Source organism: Rhinolophus sinicus, linkage group LG18 (assembly GCF_036562045.2).
Source record: "Rhinolophus sinicus isolate RSC01 linkage group LG18, ASM3656204v1, whole genome shotgun sequence".
Classification (NCBI taxonomy): domain Eukaryota; kingdom Metazoa; phylum Chordata; class Mammalia; order Chiroptera; family Rhinolophidae; genus Rhinolophus; species Rhinolophus sinicus.
This window is the reverse complement of record NC_133767.1, coordinates 16,728,334-16,748,828: the sequence shown is the minus strand read 5'-3', so window position 1 is coordinate 16,748,828 and position 20,495 is coordinate 16,728,334. Positions and strand designations below refer to the sequence as shown.

At 55.3% G+C, this 20,495-nt stretch overlaps 1 protein-coding gene across 10 annotated transcripts in view; it reads right to left on the bottom strand.

Annotated features, from left to right (window-relative positions):
* KATNIP (katanin interacting protein) overlaps positions 1 to 20,495 on the bottom strand; it is a 151,532-nt gene that overhangs the window by 20,579 nt on the left and 110,458 nt on the right. For all 10 annotated transcript variants that reach the window (XM_019754670.2, XM_019754669.2, XM_019754672.2 and 7 more), the window contains 4 exons: positions 10,667 to 11,534; positions 3,569 to 4,288; positions 2,682 to 2,887; positions 429 to 507 (listed from right to left, as the gene is read on the bottom strand). In XM_019754670.2, coding sequence (XP_019610229.2) covers positions 429 to 507; positions 2,682 to 2,887; positions 3,569 to 4,288; positions 10,667 to 11,534 — 1,873 coding nt within the window. The remainder of the gene's footprint in view (positions 1 to 428; positions 508 to 2,681; positions 2,888 to 3,568; positions 4,289 to 10,666; positions 11,535 to 20,495) is intronic.

Genomic DNA, 20,495 nt, shown 5'->3' with positions numbered 1-20,495 from the left:
AGGTGCTGGCCCCATGCGCACGGAGGACGTGGGCAGAGGTCAAACGGGAAAAGGCAGCGAGAGAAGAACAGACGCGGTGAAACCTAGAAGGGATCTGCTCGGAGGCCACCAATCGACAGTCAGCTGGCCGAACACACAACATGTGTTTAGTTTGGCTCCGGAGGTGTTTCAAAATATTATAAAATTAGTCACCAACATTTAAAAATCTGGAGATCACACATAAAAATCCGAATGTCTGACTTCTCAGAAGACAAGCTCCACCTGGGGCAGGGACAAGGCAGGTTTTCTTTGCTCATGCTGGTTTCAGCCCCCACTTGCCCCACGGCCTGGGTCTTTGTGCAGTATACAACCTGTGCAACTGTCCCAGTGACCATGACTTCCCACATCCCTGCAGGTCCCTCAGACAATACCCCAGGAGGGTTACTCACACATCCCGTGGTAGATGCCCGGCTCTGGGGTGGTCACTTCGGGGACAGGGGCACTGGGTGGCAGCTCTAGTCCTGGAACCTGTGCACCGGTGAGAAGAGAAACAGAGGGAAAGCGGGTGATTTTAGTGATACCCACATAGCTGGCTGGCCGTTTTTCCAGCTACTGCGGCCCAGCCTGTGTCCGAGGTAAGCCCCTGTGTCTTTTCTAATGTTTCCTGTCTTTGTGGAAGCTCTGTGACTGGTGACAGGAACAGGCTCAGAACTTGAGTGTCTGAGTCCTTGCCAGAAGGTCTTATTGGTGGGGGAGGAGCTTGACACGACCAGTGAAGGTGACTAGATGCTCTGGGACAGGGAGGGACCCCATAAATGTTCATCTAGTCAGCTAGAGGAAGGAAGGAAGGAGAAAGGAAAGCGAGGAGGGAAGGGAGGGAGGGAGGAGAAAGGAAAGGTGAGAGGGACGGGGGGAGGGAAGGAAGGGAGGGAGGGAGGGAGGGAGGGAGGGAGGGAGGGGAGGAAGAACTCAAGCCATAGAGAGTGGTTCTCAACCTGGGACCCAGACTGTGCAGTTTTAAAGCTCCCCGTGATTCCTGGGGTGGCTGGCAATTCCCAGGGGGGGCCCGGGTAAAGAACCCTTGGTCTGCAGACAGCCAAAGTGGGTCGCCACACCCTACTTCTTGGGTCTCGTGTACAAACTTTGCTCGTTAGGTCTGTGCACCGTAAGTCAGGGTAAACGTGCCTCTAGCACTTTGCAGACAGGAAAGCCGAGATGCGAAATGAAGTGAAGTCACTTGTCTGGCTCTCAGAGTTTGGGGGGGATGGGGTTTCAGTCCCAGTGACAACCTGATGAGCCATGGCCCAGCCCTGGGAGCAGCCTCTCGGGGCCCTAGTCCCGCTGTGGGGAGGAGGGTGAGGGAGGTGACCTTCCAGAAGCACCATGACCCTGGCCAGCCTCAGACCAGCAGGGAAGGTCACTGCCCTGGTCCCCATGTCCCTTCTTCTGCCCTCCCTAGCACCCTGCCCTGCCTGAGCCTCCTGGGACAAGCCCTGGATGCACTGACCTGACATCCAGAAAGGGGGGGTGCAGCCCCGCCATCTTTAGGCGTGTGACCCTGACGAGACACTGGCCCCTGTGAGCTCAGGTTCCTCCTCTCCCAGATAAGGGTGGCCCCTCCCTGCCTCTCACAGGCTGGATCCTATCAGAGCACCTTAGAAGGGACTTCACAATTTGGAAAACGCGGGGCAATTGAAAGACCTCAAGGTCAACTCCCAATTGGAGATACGTGATGAAATCCAGACAACAGACGTGATTTGTGGCCCGCAGAAGGTTTGAAAACATTTTGAATTAGTTGCCAACATTTTAAAACTGGGAGATTTTACAGAAAATTCAAAACATGGGCCTCATTTGAAACAAATCAGAACAGCTGTCAACACGGGCTAGCAGCTGTTGTCTGGGTGGAGGGGCGGCTGTTTCCCTAGAAGTGGGAGGGCCTCCCCCAGCCAACACCAGGAACCCACAGGCCAGAGCTACAGGGTCATGACCTTGCCGAGCCGACCTTCTGTCCTTTGGCTTCTGTTGTTCCACCCCTCCCCCACCCTGCTTCTCCTTGTGGCCTTGGGAATATCCTGGGGACCTGGGGTCTCCTCACCTTGACTATGGTTCTTTGACTTGGACTGACCCTCGCTCCGAAGGTCTCCCTTCATTGTAAAACAACTGTTCATTAATTCAAAGCATAGACTCTGGAGTCACACATTCAAGTTCTAGCCTTGTTACTCTCCTGCTCTGTGCCCCTGGGCCTGTGTTGTCGGGAGGGATGCACGCACCTGGAGCACAACTCATGAGCAAGAAACGATCGCCGGGTTGTCATTCTCTTCATTCTAAGGCTGCCTATTCAAAGCATTTCAAGTCCCCGCATCAGAAACAACGGGGAGAGATCCAAACGCAACCCAAAGCAAACCTCCCCCCAGACGGCCACCTCTAAATCACAGAGATGACACAGAACGGATTTCTTCCAGCTTTGATTAAAATTTGAGGTCTTGCTTCACTTTGGTGAAAAAATAAATACGTAAAATAAGAGTCATTAGGGAATGAAATATGACACAGAGGATCAAAAATGAAGGGGAGGAATGGGAAACGTCAGAAGAGGAGCGGCAGCCGCGGCAGGGCCATCCATCTTCATCCGTCTGCTCTGCTCTGCGTTAGGAGACACCTCTAGGGGCGCCCCTGCCCGCCCGCCGGCCCCCTGCCAGTCCTACCGGGTCCTCGGCCCCCAGGCCGGCCTGGGTGTAGGGCCTCTCGTCCCCCTCGCCGTCGGCTGTGCTGGGCCGTCTCAGACCCTCCTCACACGGCAGCCCGCAAAGGCTCTCCACATCCACGTCAAATGTCTCATCCGAACAGAATATGGCCTCGAGAATGTCGTCGTCCGTGGTGAATAAGATCGTGTCTCCGAAGTGCTCTGGGGCTGAATGGGTCACCAGGGAGACAAGAGTCAAGTCACCCCCAGTTCCAATGGTTTGGAGATCAGGAGCCCAAACCCATCCACCTCCGTGCTACCAAACCCCAAAGCACTTACAGTCCTTGATGTGTGTAAGTGAATTTCTTTACCATGAGAACCGCAGAGATCTAATGAAGGGACCTAATCTAATGAGAATCACTGATTGGCCAGGAACTAAGGGTGGGGGAGGCACGGTCCCAGGTGCTCACCCGGGTCCCCGCTGATCCTGGGTGGGGAGCGGCCTGCCTGCAAGATGTGGCGTTATGCCCCCGACCCGGGGAGCCCGCAGGGTTCCAAAGCTCTGCCAATTTGCCTCACGTAGGACAAACCATGCAGTTTCCATGCCAGAGCTCCCCTGGGTCAGGCTGAGGCTGGGTCCCCTGAAACCATATCCTTGCTCACCCCTCCCTGCACCGTGGGTTTTCCTGAGAGCCCTCCCGCAATCAGCCCCTTGCAGAAGAAACCCCCGCGTCGGCCTCAGGCTGGTACTTAGCCGAGGCATTTCCGTAAGCTCAGCTCTTGCACACCCACGCGGCCCAAGGTGAGGAACGGGCCGGGTCTGTGAGAGCCAGTGCGGTCAGTGTTTCCTCCGAGCCTCCGTGAGGAGCAGGGAGGGGCTTCGAGAACATCCTCCCCGACATTGCATACCTCCCGTCAGGGTCCCCGAGGCCCTGGCGATCTCCCCTTTGAAGATGCACTGCGCGTCTAGCAGGATCTCAACGTCCTTCACGCCACGGAAGGAATGGATCCGCGACTTGTTGTAATTCCAGATCCTGATCAGGGCGACGTGGCAAGGGTGCGTGAAGTCCACGGAGACCGAGTGGGGCCTGCCAGGCGTGAAGGGCGCCAGCCAGACGTGCATGTCGTCCTGCGTCCTGTTCACCCCGTCGATGAGGTTGGTGACCACACGGGGGTCCCGCCCGTAAGCGGGCAGGATATTGATGTCGGGCGGGTCGGCCTGGATGTTCGCAGCTCGCACCCGCTCACCCCTGGAGCTGAAGATTTCTATCCCGTTAAGGCCGACGTAGTGCTTGTCCCCCCAGGTGGACTTGATGTCCAGGACCAGGTGCTGTCCGTAGGGCAAGACGGGGATTTTAAAGTCGCTCCCATCGTCCGCGTCGGCGGAGCTGTCGTCCTGCCTTTGCACCGGCTCCGGCTTCTCTTCCTTCCAGAGGGGCGGCTGGTCGCTGTGCCGGCTGCTCTTCTGCTGCTGCAGGAAGTCGTCCAGGATGTCACCCTGGAACTCCATGGTGGAGATGCGTCCCCGGTGGGAGCGGTCGAAGGCGCTGAGGGAGCTCCAGGACTCATGCAGCGTGAGCTCCTGCTCACTGCAGCAGCGGGGTGGCGTCCCGGGGGACCAGGCACCGTCTGGAAGAAAGGGCATGGGACGGGGGAAGCCCCGTTAGTGGCGCATGTGGAAGTGGGGACCCTTAGACACTGTCTCATCTAATGGCTCTCCGCTGGGTGGAGTCGCCCTCAGGGGAACATTCTAGAAACCAGTGAGGCTGCTCTTGGCTGTCTCAATGACTGTTGACCCCCGGCACTTGATGGGTGGAGCCAGGGGTGTTACATCCTGCGCTGCACGGCATGGCCCATGTGCAGAGCAGTGGAGCTCATGCAACATTCAGGTTGGTAACAGACGGCTTATGCTTACCCGAGTCTGGCACCTAGTTGGTTTACAAAAAGCAAAGTATTTTCCAGGGTACACGGAATTTTCTAAGAATGCAACTACCATGCAAATCAAGGGAGGTCTAGCTGGTTCTGTTAGAACTTTTGCCAGAAGTCACTCTCCAGTTCAGACACGTACGTGACCTGTGGCCTGAGAGTTAGCAACGCAAGGGTCTGTTCTTACGGCTGTCACAGTCACGTGACGTCCACAGTGGTTTCAAAGGGCTGCCTAGAGGTAGGTGGGGGTCTCGGAAAAGAAGGTAAAGGAAAAACAGCCAGCGGCGCTTTTTCATTTTGGACGCAGCTTATCCTGGGATGAGTGGCAAGCAGCAGTGCGTTAATGTGAACCTCGTGGGTGGTGAGCAGGAAGGGTTTTTATTTCCTTCTTTGTCATCTTATCTTCTGGGTCCCCTACATGTTTATTTTTACAATCAGAAAAAAAAAAATGCTATTGAGAAACCGAACGACCCAGGTGTATTGCAAGGTTAAGGAACTGACGTCTACCTGTGGCTAAACCCGCTCCAAAAGCCGCAGCTGTGTCCCCAGTACGTGGAGAGGAGGGGGCCTGGCTCTGAGGCCCTGCTCTCCTCCCTGCACAATACAAAGCTCTGTGACACCGAGCAGTGGCCTGTCCTCTCCGCCACGCCATGGCTAACTGCCAACTCAGGGTGTCATTCTGGAAAAACAGCAGCTGATGACACTGACATTCTGTTTCTGCTCCCTTCATATCATACTGTGCCCTGCGTTCCATTTTCTGCCTGTCTCCGAGGGGGCCCGGCTCCATCAATTATCTCCTTTCTCCAGAATCTTCAATCACGCCTTCCCCACTGGCACCTTCCCCTCTCCCTGCCTGCAGACATGCATAAATCTCTCTACCTGAAAGAACAAGGAAGCAGCCTGACCCTGGGGCGCCCTCTTCTCGCTGCAGTCACTCTGCATCCCCATCAAGACCATCCTCTCTCCACCCCTGCCACCCGCTTCCTCTCTGTCGAGTTATTGTTTTGCCCTCCCTGACTCCACCTCCCCTTCTTGCAGGAACAACACCCTGATTTTCCTTCAGGGATCCCCCACTTTCAGGTCATCCAGGCAAATGTTGACAGCATCCCTCTGAGCTGGGCTCGTGCAAGGAACGAGGGCTCCTTCCATGGGGGCTGCTGAGCTGGCGGGATGCAGGTAAGGAGCTGCCGGCGGCCACCTTGCCACCCTGGGGGGAGCGTGCCCGAGAAGGAAGCCCGCGCAGGAACGGGAGCTGAGAGACGGGGAGAGTCCCTGGATTCAGCTGTCCCTGAAGTCACACCTGGTGGCTTTCTGTCCCTTTGCATCCACAAGTCCCACACACAGCAAACAATGCTCTCCACTGAAATGACCTTCTCCAAGTTCAAAGTGGCTCGCAGTGCCAATCTTTCCTCAGGAGCAACATCCCAGGCAGGACAGTCGCCCTCTACCAGCTCAGGAGACGTCACACCTCCCTCGTTCTCACCTGCCTGCCGAGGGCTCCTCCCCACACCCTAAGTCTGGTTGCAGCCAAGGCCTCAGCTTCATCCCAGCCCCCCAACTCCTCCATCCTTCTGCCTCCCCCAGTTCCTGGCTCCAAGTTCCGGTTTCTCTCCCCCAGGCACCACCTTCCACTTCCAACAATCCCTTGGAAGGTCCGCTCTCACTTCAAACTCCACATGCCTAAAATGTGGTCTCTCAGGAGGGACTGTCTCTGCTTCGCCAAGAACAAGGAAAAGCAAAGGAAATCCCGCTCCTCCCCGTGCCCCCAGGGGCCCGAGTTGGCCCTGCCCACCTGTCCACCCTTCCCCCTGGTCACCCTGCTCCCCCGATGCTGGCCTTTCTGGCCCACAGATACGCCAGAGCCTTTGTCCTTGCTGTGCCCTCTATGGAAATGCTCTTTCCTCAGATCCCCAGGGAGCTGGCTCTTCTCACCTCCTCCTTGGAGAGCCTGCTCTGCCCTCTTCCTGCTGTGTCCCAGTGCCTGGCACAGACCCTGGCACAAGGAGTTCAGGGAAGGGGGAGACGGCTGGCATCACCTTTACACCCCGCGTTCAGACCTGGAGGCGAAGGGACTGCCGCCCACCTGTCAGCTGTCCTGCACCTGTCCTCTCCCCTCCTCATCAGCCATCAACAAAGACCCCGGGGGGTTCTCCTGCCCTTTCCTGCAGGACTGCGGCTTCACACCTGGCAGGAGGGGCTTCCCACACGGATCATCAGACTCTGGTTTACTGTGATTTGCTCTCCGTGGGCTGAGATGAATGGCCAGGGTCGGGGTGCAAGAGCACCGAGGAGACAGCACCAGGCGTCACTGCGAGAGAGTCGGCCTGGGCTTCTCTGTGCGAGAAAGGCGGGATTGTCTGCTTTCTGACCTCTTCTCCTCAGTAGGTACACCCCGGGTCATGAAGGCAGAGAGGTGCAGACTTGGTCCTGGACCGCGGAGATGTGACAGCACACCGGGGACCCGCATGTCCCTCTGTCTGCAGGAGAACACGCGACTCGCTAGTCCTGGGAGGCGGGGCGCCCCTGGAGTCAGTGCTGTGTCCCGTCTCTGTCAATATTCCTGCTCAGAAATCGGAACGGACGACAGAAAGCTGCTGCTTCGGTCTGCCATCAGCGCGGTCTGGGTGGGGCCACCAACAGATGACAGGACTGAGAAAACAACTCCTCAGTGGAGAAGAAGATGAACTACGAAGTTCTACGCGCGCTTATAAAAATCGATGGCATCACCGTGAGGTCTGTGCTAATTGCTAAGAAAACAGGAAATGAAACAGTACGTAAGGAGATGATATGACAGCGCCGTGTCTGTTCTCCGTGGGCCTCCCGTCAGTCAGAGCCAATTGAACAAGGAATGGACACCTGACCCAAGCTGGCCAATCAGCTTCTCCCCTGAGACTCTGGAATTGGCTGCTGGAGCCAGAGCTGGGAAACTGTGTCACGCTAGGGTTGCGAGGCCATTTCCTGCTGTGTGCACAGATCAGAGAAAGCCGATCCCGGGAGGAAGAGTGAAGGAAAGCCGGTGACCTGTAGAAGAGCAGAGGCGGGACCCAGCAGCCCTGGGGAGACAGGGAGGGGCTTCCTTGGTGACTGCCAGCTTTCTGGTTCCTCCTTGCAATTCCATGGGAAGGGCAGTTACACGTCCTGACTCTGGGGGTCCAAGAGCGCCTCAGGCATCCTCCAAATAACACCCCCTTTACGCCTCAAGACAAGATTTCATTCACCTGCAGCCAGCTGACTCCTGATGAAGACACTTTCAAAATGCAGACGTTATTACAATGAGATATTCTGGTGGGCGGAAGACTCTCCAGGCTCTGTCTTATGGTGACAACACAATTCCAGTGCCAGAAGGAACCTGGCAGCCATTCATTTTACCAGCGCGGATGGAGGGTTCAGCCTGCACCTTTCCGGGAGGGCAGGGCTACGGGATTTGGCTCTATGTAATGGGTCACTTAAAATTTCAAAGCAACTCTCTTTCTTAGCACGACTGGCTTAACAAGCATTAGATCTCAAGGGCTCTGTTCTTAATGTGTCATTGAGCCAAGCAGTGAAATGTCTGGAAACAAATTAAAGTGAGACAAAGTCTTCTGAACTTGGACAAGTTAGAATAACGCCCATCACCTCAGAACTCCCGGCGGCTCTGGGTCTGTTTACCAGGCTCTCCCAGGGGGAGCGGCTGACGGTGGCTGTGGAAACAGGGCGTCATCACAGGGTCGTGGTTCGAAGCATGGAGTCTGGGGCAGGATCACGTTGGTCCCAATGCTGCTCTAACCCTTACTATCTGTGCGCCCCGAAGAAAGTTATTTAAACCCATGTTTTCTTTATCTGTAAAGGGGCGCTGGCATGAGGAGTAAATAAGCTCCTTTGGATACCGCTGCCACCTGCCACACACCCAGCCACCACGTCCCTTCTTCTCACCGTTCCTCCCACACTCGGAGGACCCACGGGGAGCCGGGCACTTGGCCCTGGGGATCCCATCACAGATAAGACCGTCTCTGCCCTCAAAGAGCTTCTCAGTTCTCCTCCCCCCCCTCGGATGTCCTCCCCGACACCCAGTCTCAGGGTTAAGTCCTGGCGGGGTGGGCAGGGCTGGTGAGCCAGCAGGGGCAGCTCTGCTTGGCAGAGGGGAGCCAGTCGCTCGTCACAGGAAGGTACACCGAGTCCGAGGGACCTGCTCTCGTGCCCTAAGTGACATTTCAGGGGTCTGAACGAGGCCACAAACTCTCTACGTTTCTGAGTGGAGACGGGCTGAATGCAGACCGTCGGGGTCTGCCTCTGAGTCAGCGATAGAGTCGGAACTGAGATGATTCACGAGAAAAATGTATATACAGCTGGCCCTCGAACAGCACGGGTTTGAACTGGGCAGGTCTGCTGAGATGAGCTTTTTCTCAATAAACATGTACAGTACTGCAAATGCATTTTCTCTTCCTTATGATTTTGTTAATAACACGTTTTCTCTACCTCACTTTATTGTAAGAATACTGTATATAATACGTGTACCGTACAAAATACGTGTTGATCTGTTTACGTGATCGGTGAGGCTTCCGACCAACAGAAGGCTATTCGCAGTTAAGTTTGGGGGGATTCAGAAGTTACACGTGGATTTTTGACTGCACAAGGGGTTGGTGCCCCAACCCCATGTTGTTCAAGGGTCAGCTGTACAGTGGTGTTGCCTGCATACACCAAGAGGCGGTGTCACCGAGTGGGGACAGTGACGATGGTGATGTTAACAATAATAATAATAGGAGCAGCTGACGTCTGTTGGGTGCTCTTAGGTGCCAGGCACTGTATACTTATGCCCTCATCTGACCCTCCCAGCACCCATGAGATGGGCACTACTGGCACCATTTTACAGATGAGGAAACTGAGGCTCAGAGAAGGCCTCAGACTTGCCCACGGTGTGGGTTGGCCGTGAGAAACCAGGACGCGTGCCCAGGCAGTCTGGCTGCAGGGTTTGCGCCCATGATGTGGGGTGGGGGTTACATTCCAAGGCTCTTGGGGTAAGCCCTGCCTTGGAAGGTCCGAGTGCTTTCGGGAGGATAAAGGATGGACAAGCTAGTGTTGAAATGATGGCCGCCGATTACGGAGCCCTTTCCACGTGCCGGGCTCTGGGTACTACTGTGTGCAGCCATCGTCTCATTCACCCGTCCCAACACTGAGGAGGGCGTGGCGGGGAGGGGTCTTCATGCCCATTTTATAGACGGAGACGTTGCTGGGCTCAGAACGTGGAAGTGCTCGGTGCTGTAAATCCCAGATCTACAAGCAGCCGAGCTGGGGTTCAAATGGTTTCACCCCCCGTTGCTATGCTGCACTCCTGCCCAGGAGCCAAACCTGAGGGCAAACATGCAGAAGCCCGGCCTTGGGCCCCTCCTTTCAGATGCCTTCGAGATAATCTACTGCAAAGTTCACAAAGCAGGCGAGTCCTGCCAGCAGACGTGTATTTTCTTTTTTGACCCACACAGTGGTTTATAAACAATCTTGGTTTAAGTCACCACTGCTGGGAAGTAAGACTAGTCTGTGTTTCTGACTTCTGTGGATGACAGGAAAAGGGGTGTCGGGCACCCTGGCCTTGCCTTCCTGAATGCCAAAAGCAGCCGGGGTGGAGCAGCCGCCGGTCCCTTTCGACGGGCCGTGCGACCGCCCTCACCAGTTAGCTGCAGCCCTCACCACTCCTTACAGTACCTCCGGCACCCAGGCAAGTTGCAGTTGCCATTTGTCAGTACACTTGTGCTATTTTTCTAACAGTAAAGAAAAAAGTGAAGTAATTAGAGACCAACGTCCCCCTCTGAGGTGGGACAACAAAGTCGAGACTGGAAAAGCCAGGCACTGCAAGAAACACAGAGCAAAGGGACATATCTTGGTGGCCATGACGACGTCTACGAGTTTAACATGCAAAGTGTGTCTTGCCCATTTCACTCATTGCTGCCACTTCTGTGGTGCCCGAGATAGTAAATCTGGGACCCCTGGTTGAGAAGAAACCCCTCGCTTTGCAGAGGAGGAAACTGAGGTCCAGGGAGCAAATGCCTTGGTGTCAGTCAGTGGCCCCCAGGGATGACGGAACCAGGTGAGATGGCCTCTTGAGCTTACCTCTGCCGGCTGGCTGGCCGTTGCCGTGACCACTGCTGGGGCCATCCTTCTTGGGGCCCCTCCTCCCACTGGCCGGGCGCTCCCTGTTGGCGGGCTGGTGGAAAATGTCAAAGTCATCACTGCAGACTTTGGGGGTCGCCTTCTGGGCTCTGTTCCCCGAGATGACACTCCAGGTGCTCGCCCGCCCTTGCTCACGCTTGGGGCCTTTGTCCCCAGCCTCCGTCTCTCCAGGACCCTCACCGACCCACACGACAGCCTCTGACAGAAGCCTGTCTCTCCAGTCCACAGGCTTCTCAGGACTCAGCCAGAGGGGTTTTGGCTTTCTGCCTCCCTGCTGCCTGCCTTTCCCTGTGGGAGAAGGCTGGAGCCAGGATGGCGTTTTCCCTGGTGGCTCAGAGACTTTTCTGCCTGTGAGGTTTTCCAGCTGCTGGCTCAGCGAGAGCTCCTGGTCAGGGGGTGCTGGGGGAGGGGCCGTGGGCACCCCCCCCACGGAGGTGGGGGCCACTAACAAGCTGACATCGTCCTCTCGCTCAGACAAACTGTCTTTGATGCAGTCAGGAGAATTTGTCCTTTCACCACATAAATTTCCTGGTGCAGACAGCTTCACGTCCACGGCTGCTCCGGCCGGCTGCGAGTAAGTGACACTGCACTCCTCGTCCCCATCCGTGCTGGCCACTGTGAGGCCATCTTTGCTGTCCTCCCAGGGGGCGTTCACGGTGTCCTCCGCTCTCTCGTCCGTCTCATTTTGCAGGCCGACCGGGATGGTCTGGCCAGCGGGGGCCTCCCCACCTCCTCTGTCCAACTGGCCATCAAAGATGAGGTTTCCGTCGACATAAACCTTCACATGCTTCACACCGATGTCAAGGTCCTGAAAACACAGAATTGAGCAAAATGAAAACGCGTAGCATCAGAGTGATGTACCGATCAAAATTTTCAAAGCAGGAGATAAAAGAGAGCCATGTGGAATGCGAGGAACGTGAGTGTTACAAAACCACAGCCCCGGGGATGTTAAATAAGGCTCCCTCTCAAGTCTGTGTGAAGCCTCACGTGCTTTATAAATCAAAGGCTCCCCTAAAGGGCGGCCAGATCAGCTGTCATCATCCCCTCCTGCCAGGACGTCTGTAATCGCCTGCTAATTGGCCTCCCTGCCTCCTGTCTCTTGCTGCTTCAACCTCAGCGTCACGCAGCCACCAGAGTTCATCTCCTCCCAGCGCCGGATCCGGACCAGTCATGCCCCCCTTCTGAAATCTGCAGGTTGTTTTCACTGCTGATAGAATTCTCCTTAGTATGGTTCCCGCGCCCCCTGTGTCAGAAAAGCTTGACATGCACGTAAAACGTGGACTCCCTGGTTCCAGGGGTATCGTGCTTCTCCGGGTGCCCCAAAAAGCAGAGCCTGAGAGAAGGACACGGGTGAGTGCAGGGAGCTTACTTAGCAAGGTGCTCCCCAGAGGGGTGGGGCAGGAGGACACCCCAAAAAGGGTTTCGGGCTGGTCACGGCTGTGGGCGACAGGGGCTCCATCCCCCTGGGGCCCTCTGAAGAGCCCACAGAATGAACCTCAGAGTGCCCCCTCCAGAGCTGGAGGCTGTGGCATTCATCCACTGACTCCTTCCCCGCTGCTGAAGGCTGCCCCTGGGGGCACAGTGGCTTGGGGAGAAGGACCCAGGCAGAAAGGCAGGGAGCCTGGAAACACGGGGGAACCACCCTGTCAGCCTGGTGGGGACTGTTCCACCTCAGCTGCGGCTGCAACCAGAGCGGGGTGTGGGGTGGACACTGCGCTTGCTACATGGTGTCCAGACAATCCCGCCATGCACGGAAGGTGGACAACCTCAGGCCAGGGGGATGGACCCTGGACCCCTTGGCAGGATGCGACATAAGTGTCCCTGGCTACCCTTCCCTTCCTGTGTCCTTCCCCCTGACACGTGAGTCCAGACACCACGCAGGCATTCATCTCCTCCTGCCTCAGCCCTATCTGTCTTCTTTACATAAAAACACTTAAAAAATTGCTTTATCGAGGACATACCTCCGTACGGTAAACTGTACATTTTTAAAGTGTACAACTCAGTGGGTCTACCGCATGTGTATTCCCCCAAAATCACCTCCACAATCGAAACAATGGACATGCCCATCACCCCCAAAGCTTCCTCGTACCCCTGGGTAACCCCTCCGTCCCCCTCCCACGCCCGCCCCCAGGCAGCCGCCCTGCCGCTTTCTGTCACTAGAGTTTGCATTTCCTAGACTTCATGTAAGAGCAATCATGCCCTCTGTCCTTCCGGCCTCGCTTCCTCCATGCGGCAGAATCACCTGGAGAAGCAGCCACGCTGTGGGAATTCAGTGCTGTTGCTTTTTCTTGCCGAGGAGCACCTCATCGTTGGGGGCCCACCACCTGTTTGTCTGTTTGCCTGTACGGCAGACTCTTTGAGGGTCACTGTCCCCACTGCTCTCTCGGCCCCGCTGCAGCCGGGCCGCTGCCTCCCCGTCTACGTGGCACCCACCTTGCCAAGGGCACCAGTAACCGGGTGGCGGAACCTCCTTGTTCAGGGTGGACGATTCTGATTTACTCCTGTGCTTCCGGTGTGATCACTGTCCCTGGGTCACTACCAGAACCTCCTAACTGGTCTCTCTGCCTCCACTCTGCACCGTCGCTGCACCCCTACCCTGAACACACACACTTCATGTCCTACACAGCGTCCAGTCGTTTTTGTAAAAATGACTTAGCAGATCATGGCAGCCCCCGGCTTAAAACCACCCAATGGGGGCCGGCCCGGTGACTCAGGTGGTTGGAGCTCCATGCTCCTAACTCCGAAGGTTGCAGGTTTGACTCCCACATGGGCCAGTGGGCTCTCAACCACAAGGTTGCCGGTTCGACTCCCACAGGGGTGGTGGGCTGTGCCCCCTGCAACTAGCAACAGCAACCGGACCTGGAGCTGAGCTGCGCCCTCCACAACTAAGATTGAAAGGACAACAACTTGACTTGGAAAAAAATTCTGGAAGTACGCACTGTTCTCCAATAAAGTCCTGTTCCCCTTCCCCAATAAAAAAATCTAAAAAACAAAACAAAAAAACCACCCAATGATTTTGTGCTACACTGAGAATAAATTCCATCCCCCTCGAGTGGCCAGTGAGCCTACGGGCTCCGGTCCCTGCCGACTCCCCCGGCCTGGCCCCCGCCACCCTCTCCCTCCTCCCTTCCTCCTTAATCCTGCCACCTCATCCCCAGCTCGGGACCTGGACAGTTGCCAGAAGGTTCTGCCTCAGATATCTCAAGGTCGGCCCCCTCTTGTCTTCCCAGAGGTCTTCCCGACACTCTCTAGAGCAGCCCCTGCCTGTCCAGTCTCCGCTATCCCATCGCCCTGTTTTACTGCTCTCTTGTCTCTGAAACGGTCTTACTGGCTTTTTCACTCATTTATTGTCACCCCGCCCCCACAGTTAAGCTCTGAGACAAGCAGAGGCTCTTGTTCCATGTCGTCCAAGGGCCCAGCAGGTACCTGGCACCTAGTAGGTCCTCCATGATTGCTTTGGAATTATAAGGGAACACACACAGGTGTCTTCCCCACGGTTCTCTGACAATGAATGCTCTGAGAACAAACCTGCGCAGGAAAACGGTCGCCTGCCGGTTTCACCCCCAGCTCACTTCCTTCCCGTCTTGCTTTGGCTTCTGATCTGCTCTTGGGAAATGGGATCTGAGAGCTGTGCCCCCCGTAGCTTTCCTGAAAGCCCAGGTGAGTACGCTCCAACTCAATTTCTCGTTGACCAAGTCACTGCTACTTGGTTTCTGTAGCGATTTAGAAGGAGACCCGTCAAGCCTGTGTGACACCCCAGGAACTCGGCGTCAATTGTCCAATTGCAGGATGGCAGGTTACTATTTGCCGCCTGTCAGAAAAGTCGATTCTCAAAGCCCTGTTTTACATGTTTATGTGGATGTATTCTCTGCTTAGCAGAGGCACCGAGCAGGTGTGTGATGTGAATTAATCAGGAAACAGCTATTCGAGAAGGACAGCGCGGGCAGCTCTCAATGACTAGCTTCGCAAAGTGACTGCCATGGAAACATCTGGTGAGACAGAAACACTCCCATTTAAAGAGGCTGCGGGGTGGTGGGAGGACATCCAGTCCAGCACAGCCATGAGGGGACATCCTGGCTTTCACAATGGCACGTCTGCTTTCCAAAATGTGTTTGTCTGCCTTTCACGAACAGTCTGGAACACCAGCTGACCTCTCGCCGTCTGCCACCCTGCTCTCTCCAGGAGGTCTGGCCGAGAAGGGACATAGTGAGGGCGTCAGACTAGGGCAGGGGTGCGACCTCGAATGCCCACAGGGGCCGGGCAGGTAGGAGAGAGGTGGGCGAGGGTGGACACACAGGGGGCGCTGGGGGCTGGGAGGCTCCTGAGCTGCCTCCTGGTGCCCATCTCTGCCACGTCTCCAATACTCCGTAGGTCAAACCAGCCATCTCTGTGGGCGGATTTGGCCTGGGGGTTACCAGAGTGAGATCCAGGGCAGGGAACAAGCAGCAGTCACTACTCTGGGGATGCCAAATGTAAAAAGGAAAGGGCTGCCACACAGTCCTGGGAACAACCCCACAAGATGGGCATTAGGACCCGTCTTATAGATGAAGACACTGAGGCTCAGCCTTCCCTAAGGTCCCAGAGCTGGTACACGGTGAGGCACGCTGGGTGGCATGCCCGAGCTCCTACAGCTGCCACCCTTTGGGTCAAGCTGTACCCAGAGAAGGCCTCCGTGCGGGCCGGCTGGCCGTGGGCAGAGTCAGCCGGTGGGACTCAGAGCCCCACTTTTCCTTTTTGATACGTCTCCGGGGACTGGCTCTCTCCTACCCCTCCTGTCTCGCTCCTCAGTTCTCAGAGGCTATCGCTGTGGGCACTGGGCAGGGAGTGTGTACGCCACGGCCTCCAGACCTGTTTCTACATATTTATGGGCACGTTGACATAGCTGTCATCACAGCTGCAGTTAGAAGCCACGTGAGAGGCATGTGTGCACCATGGAGAAAACAGGGTGGAGGGCTTTGCAGGGCCATAGCCCTCGGCGTCCCCACAGTGAAGCTTCGTGCACAGGATGTCTTCGGGAATAGGGCCAGGGAAGAAATTCTCTCGCTCCTTAAAAGCCAGCCTGCGTCCTGTCCTGCTTTCCAGGGAGCAGGAATTTAGTCCCGAATGTTTCCTCCTTTGCTCTGGCTTCCAAGAAATCCAGGGGGAAATGCTCCTTAACCTTTAGAACCGTGTGTGTGTGTGTGTGTGTGTGTGTGTCCTTCCTGTTTCCTTGGTGCTAATATTTTCTTCCTTGTTTAATGAAAGAGCGTTATTGTTATGCTTTTGTTGACGTCACCTAAAGTCCTTTTGTAATGGATTTTCAAAGGGACCCTGAAACTCACTGGCATGAGAAAACCAATGCGATAACGGGAGCATCTTCCCTCGCCCACATCCTGGCTGTTCCCTCCGTACAGTTGCAGAGACTGTAAGACACCTATAACACAACGATATTAATGTTCTTCTGATCTGAGTAACTGAGTCGACTCGGCAAGGCCACTTTGTTCCCTGGCCCCATCCCGTCCCGGGAGCACAGATGGACGCGGCGAGGTTCAGTCGTAACAACAACCCAAGCACAGGTGTGGCTTTTACACTCACGAGCCACCTTCCCTAGAAACAAACACCTGCCTTAGCACAGCGGACAAATTCCGAAGAAAAACATTTCGGGCAAAGCACTGGCCGGGCCAAGTGTCCATTGGCGCAAATGGTTTCTGGGCACAGGCCTCATTCACGCCCAGCCTATGGGGGCACCACGGCAGGCTGCCCACACTCTGCTCCGACGCGAGCACCCTCCGAGGGCCCCGTGACACAGAGAGGGAAAGCACTAGCTGCTGCCCTTCACCGCTCTTTCCACAAGTGCAGGTTCCAGACCTGGGGGGCGGGGGGGGGCTTCCCCTGACTAGGTTTATCAGGGAAGGGGGCACTTCCGGGAGTGAGCGGCTGCCGCCCAGGGGGCCACCATGTAGGCTTCAGTACCTGGCTCAGGGCCACCTCCTCCAGGAAGCCCCTGGCCCTGCCAGTCTCCCCTCCTTCCTCCTCAGGTTGACTCAAGGGCCCTCTTCTGGGTTCAGAGCTGGGCTTGCCACCTGCATCTCTGTGCCTGCTACCTGCCGAGTGCCCACCTGTCCTCACCTGGATGGAGACCTTCAAGGGCAGGGTACCAGTCCATGCCTATACATCTCGGTACCGTGCTCTGGGAGCTAAACCTGCTCCTTCCTGGAGCCTCTGAACTTGAGTGTTATTTTATGGGGGGAAGACCTCAATGGCCTTTTACATGTCCCATGGGAGGAAGACCAATGAAAACCATTCTTTGTGATACAGAAACTTGAAGAAGATGGTGGGACACTGTGACATTTAACAAACAACATTTAACCCGCTACAGGCCAGGCTCAGGCTCTGGGCAAACCACTCTGACCACCCCCCATCAGAGACTCAGAGGACAGTGGAGGTGGATGTGAACTAATAAATTGGGTCACTAACTGATGGCCCCAAAGCTGAATCTGTGCTGGTTTGACCCACAGAGACATTAAAAGTTTCTGAACTAGTTGATAATATCTAAAAAGTGGGAGCTTCCGCACAACAACATGCATGTCTGGCCTCTCTAGAAAATTCAGGCTGTCTGGCGACACGGGACCAGGTCTGAAGTGGTGGGTGACGGCTGCCCGAGGCAGGACACAGCTCTCCAGCCAGCACGGTCTCTCTATGGAGAGGCAGGGCTGCGTGGGCGGCACCAGATGGCCTGGAGTGATGTCAGCACTGGCAAACGGCCCTGCTTCCCTGTGCCTCAGTTTCCTCATCTGTAGCAGAGGTGGTCATCACGGTATCATCTCACAGGGCTGCTGTGCGGAATAAACACGCTGATATGTGTCAAGTTCCCTTGAGCACTGCCTGGCATGTAACATGCACACCAGAAACACGAGCTACCATCACTGTTCCACACCCAGCCCGCTGCCTGGATGTATGTACCTGATAAGTCTGGCTGCTGGGGGCGAGCGTGGCCCAGAGACGCCCCGTCCCCCGAGGCCCCAGGCAGCAATGCCCCTGTTCCTGGCAGAGGCTGGTAGTAGGCACAGGAAGAACCCCAACTCTGGGTGGGGCCCAGAAACACTCTCACTGCCTTCGGTCAAAAGTCCCCAAGATCTGAGCTGAGGCCCCATCTTGCAATCCCTGCAATTTTTATTCAACCCAACAAACACCACGTGGGCGCTTCCGGGGCCCAGCCTGAGTAGGATGCCAACAAGGGCTCTTCTCCTTAAGGCAGCCTGTATAACGGGACCGAAACGCAAACCCTTGTGAGCCAGAGCCGCGGGGGCCGGGGCCACGGGGACTGGTGCGCTGGAGAATCACGCCCACAAGTCCAGGGGGGCAGGGCTCACTCGCCCACCGATGCCACTGAGGGAGCAAAACCAGCTCACCAAAAGCCAATGTTCCAATGCCGTCAAGTGTTTCAAAGCTGTGCAACACTAGGAGGGCCACACCGAGTACATTTGCAGGATGGATCTGGCCGGGGGCGCGTGTAGGGGGCATCGGGGGCCCAGGAAACTGAGGACCACCCCAGGGAAGCGTGTGACTTGGTGTCCCAAAGGACGTGGCTGGAGACCACTAGAAGGAGCCTGGGGCAGGACAGGGGGGTGGGGAGCTTGGGGGCAAAGAGAGACTCAAGCCGACTGGACGTTTCCAAAGGGAGGGTGTGTAATAAGAATTCTGAAAACATGTGACCGGCGGAGCTCTGTCTGTGAGCGGCCATCGGTGGGCAGGCACGGCCTCTGCGCCGTGGTCTTCTTCCCAGGATGCCCCGGGAAGCCCGTGCTGGCAGGGGACCGCGGCCACCCCCAGGCGCTCTGCAGCTGCCAGGCCCTTGGCGCAGGCGCCCTCCACCACCGCACTGCCCACTGAGCTGCGGTTGGCTACTGATCCCCTGGTCCCTCCTGGAGCAGCTGGCATGTCTGACTCTGGCCCCAGCACGACATGTGAGCGTGGGGTGACTGGTGTCCTCTGCTGGGGAGATGGAAGGACTGAGCAGATGAGTGAGTGGGACGGGGAGACGGATGAGGCGGCCACTTACTGTGACGCATCCAGGGCTGGGGGCAGGCAGAAGGGGTAGGAGGAGCCGGGTTTGGAAGGGGACGGGTTTCCACAATGGAAACATAGGACTCAGAGAGGCCTGGCAGGGAGAGGCCAAGGGAGGAGAGGAAGAGTCAAGGTGGGAGCCAGGCAGCGCTGCAGAAAGGAGTGCAGGCCGGAGCCCGGGGCAGTGACACCTCTGGGAGCTCAGCCACAGGAAATGAAACCACTACGCTAAGAAGGAATGTGCACCCCCATGTCCACTGCAGGCAAGACAGGGAAACAACCTAAGCGACGGATGAATGGATAAAGGAGATGGGGTACGTAACATATATACGCGTATATCTATACACACTCGCACACAATATGGAGTATTATTCAGCCATGAAAAGAAGGAAATCCTGCTATTTGCAACCACACAAGTTCTCATCACAAGTAAAAAATTTTTGTAACTGTATGGTGATGGATATTAACTAAACTTTTTATGGCAACATATATATACATGCTGCCCAAAAAAAAGTATGCAAGTGGACACTTTGGTCAACGTGTTCAAGCTGTGGTTCGCCATCATCAAAAGTGTTTGGACGCTGATGGGAACCACTTTGAGCACCTCTTGTAATTGCAGAAATCAAACGTAACTTGTATTCATCTTTTGTTATCGGTATATAGTGAGTATTACGATTTTAATACAGTTTTCCTTTCTTAAAATGTGTATGCATGTTTTTGGCACCATCTGTATATATCTCAAATCATTACACTGTATACTTAAACCTAATACAATGTTATATGTTAATTATATCTCAATTAAAACACAGAGATAAAATAAAGTGCAGTTTTTCAGTTGCATTAGCCACATTTCAAGTTCTCAGTGGTCACCCCTGGTTGGTGGCTACTGCACTGGACACACCACAGTTAGCCTGAGGCTTTCACAAGCACTATCTTTTCTAGCACCTTCTTGTTCTAAAGAAGCCGTGGTTGGAGTATCTCCCAGGTCTAACTTTTCTTCCTTGGACTCCCATACACAAAACTCTGTATTAACAAGCCGTGTCTACCAGGCCAAGCTGTATTTCCTATAAACTTACTTAACACGTTGCGTACGGCGGGGTTTAAATCCCTCATACCCCTCTGTTCTGGCAGGTTTTTAAAAGAAACTATTTTAAAATGCACTCTTCTCTTTAAAGCGTAAATGCTTGTATGTCATTTATTATTTTTCTATGGAATTTTTTAGGATTTACTCACCTATGATGTTAGTAATCCCTCCTGGTGTGATACTGCAGAAAGCAGCTTCCTTTGTTATGAACGAAACACAAATAATTCAATAAAATGTGCAAAGTGAAAAGAGTCAACAGTAAAAACGAGAATTCTCGTTATCTGTCCTTAACGCATGGCTCAGAAAAAAAACGAAGATTCTCGTGATCCGTACACAAAATGTTAACCTCCTCTAAAACATAGCAGGGCCGGCCCGGTGGCTCAGGTGGTTAGAGCTCCATGCTCCTAACTCCAAAGGCTACCGGTTTGATTCCCACATGGGCCAGTGGGCTCTCAACCACAAGGTTGCCGGTTCAATCCCTTGAGTCCCGCAAGGGATGGTGGGCTCCGCCGCCTGCAACTAAAATTAAACACGGCACCTTGGGCTGAGCTGCCTCCCAGATGGCTCAGTTGGTTGGAGCACATCCTCTCAACCACAAAATTGCCGGTTCAACTCCTGCAAGGGATGGTGGGCTCCGCC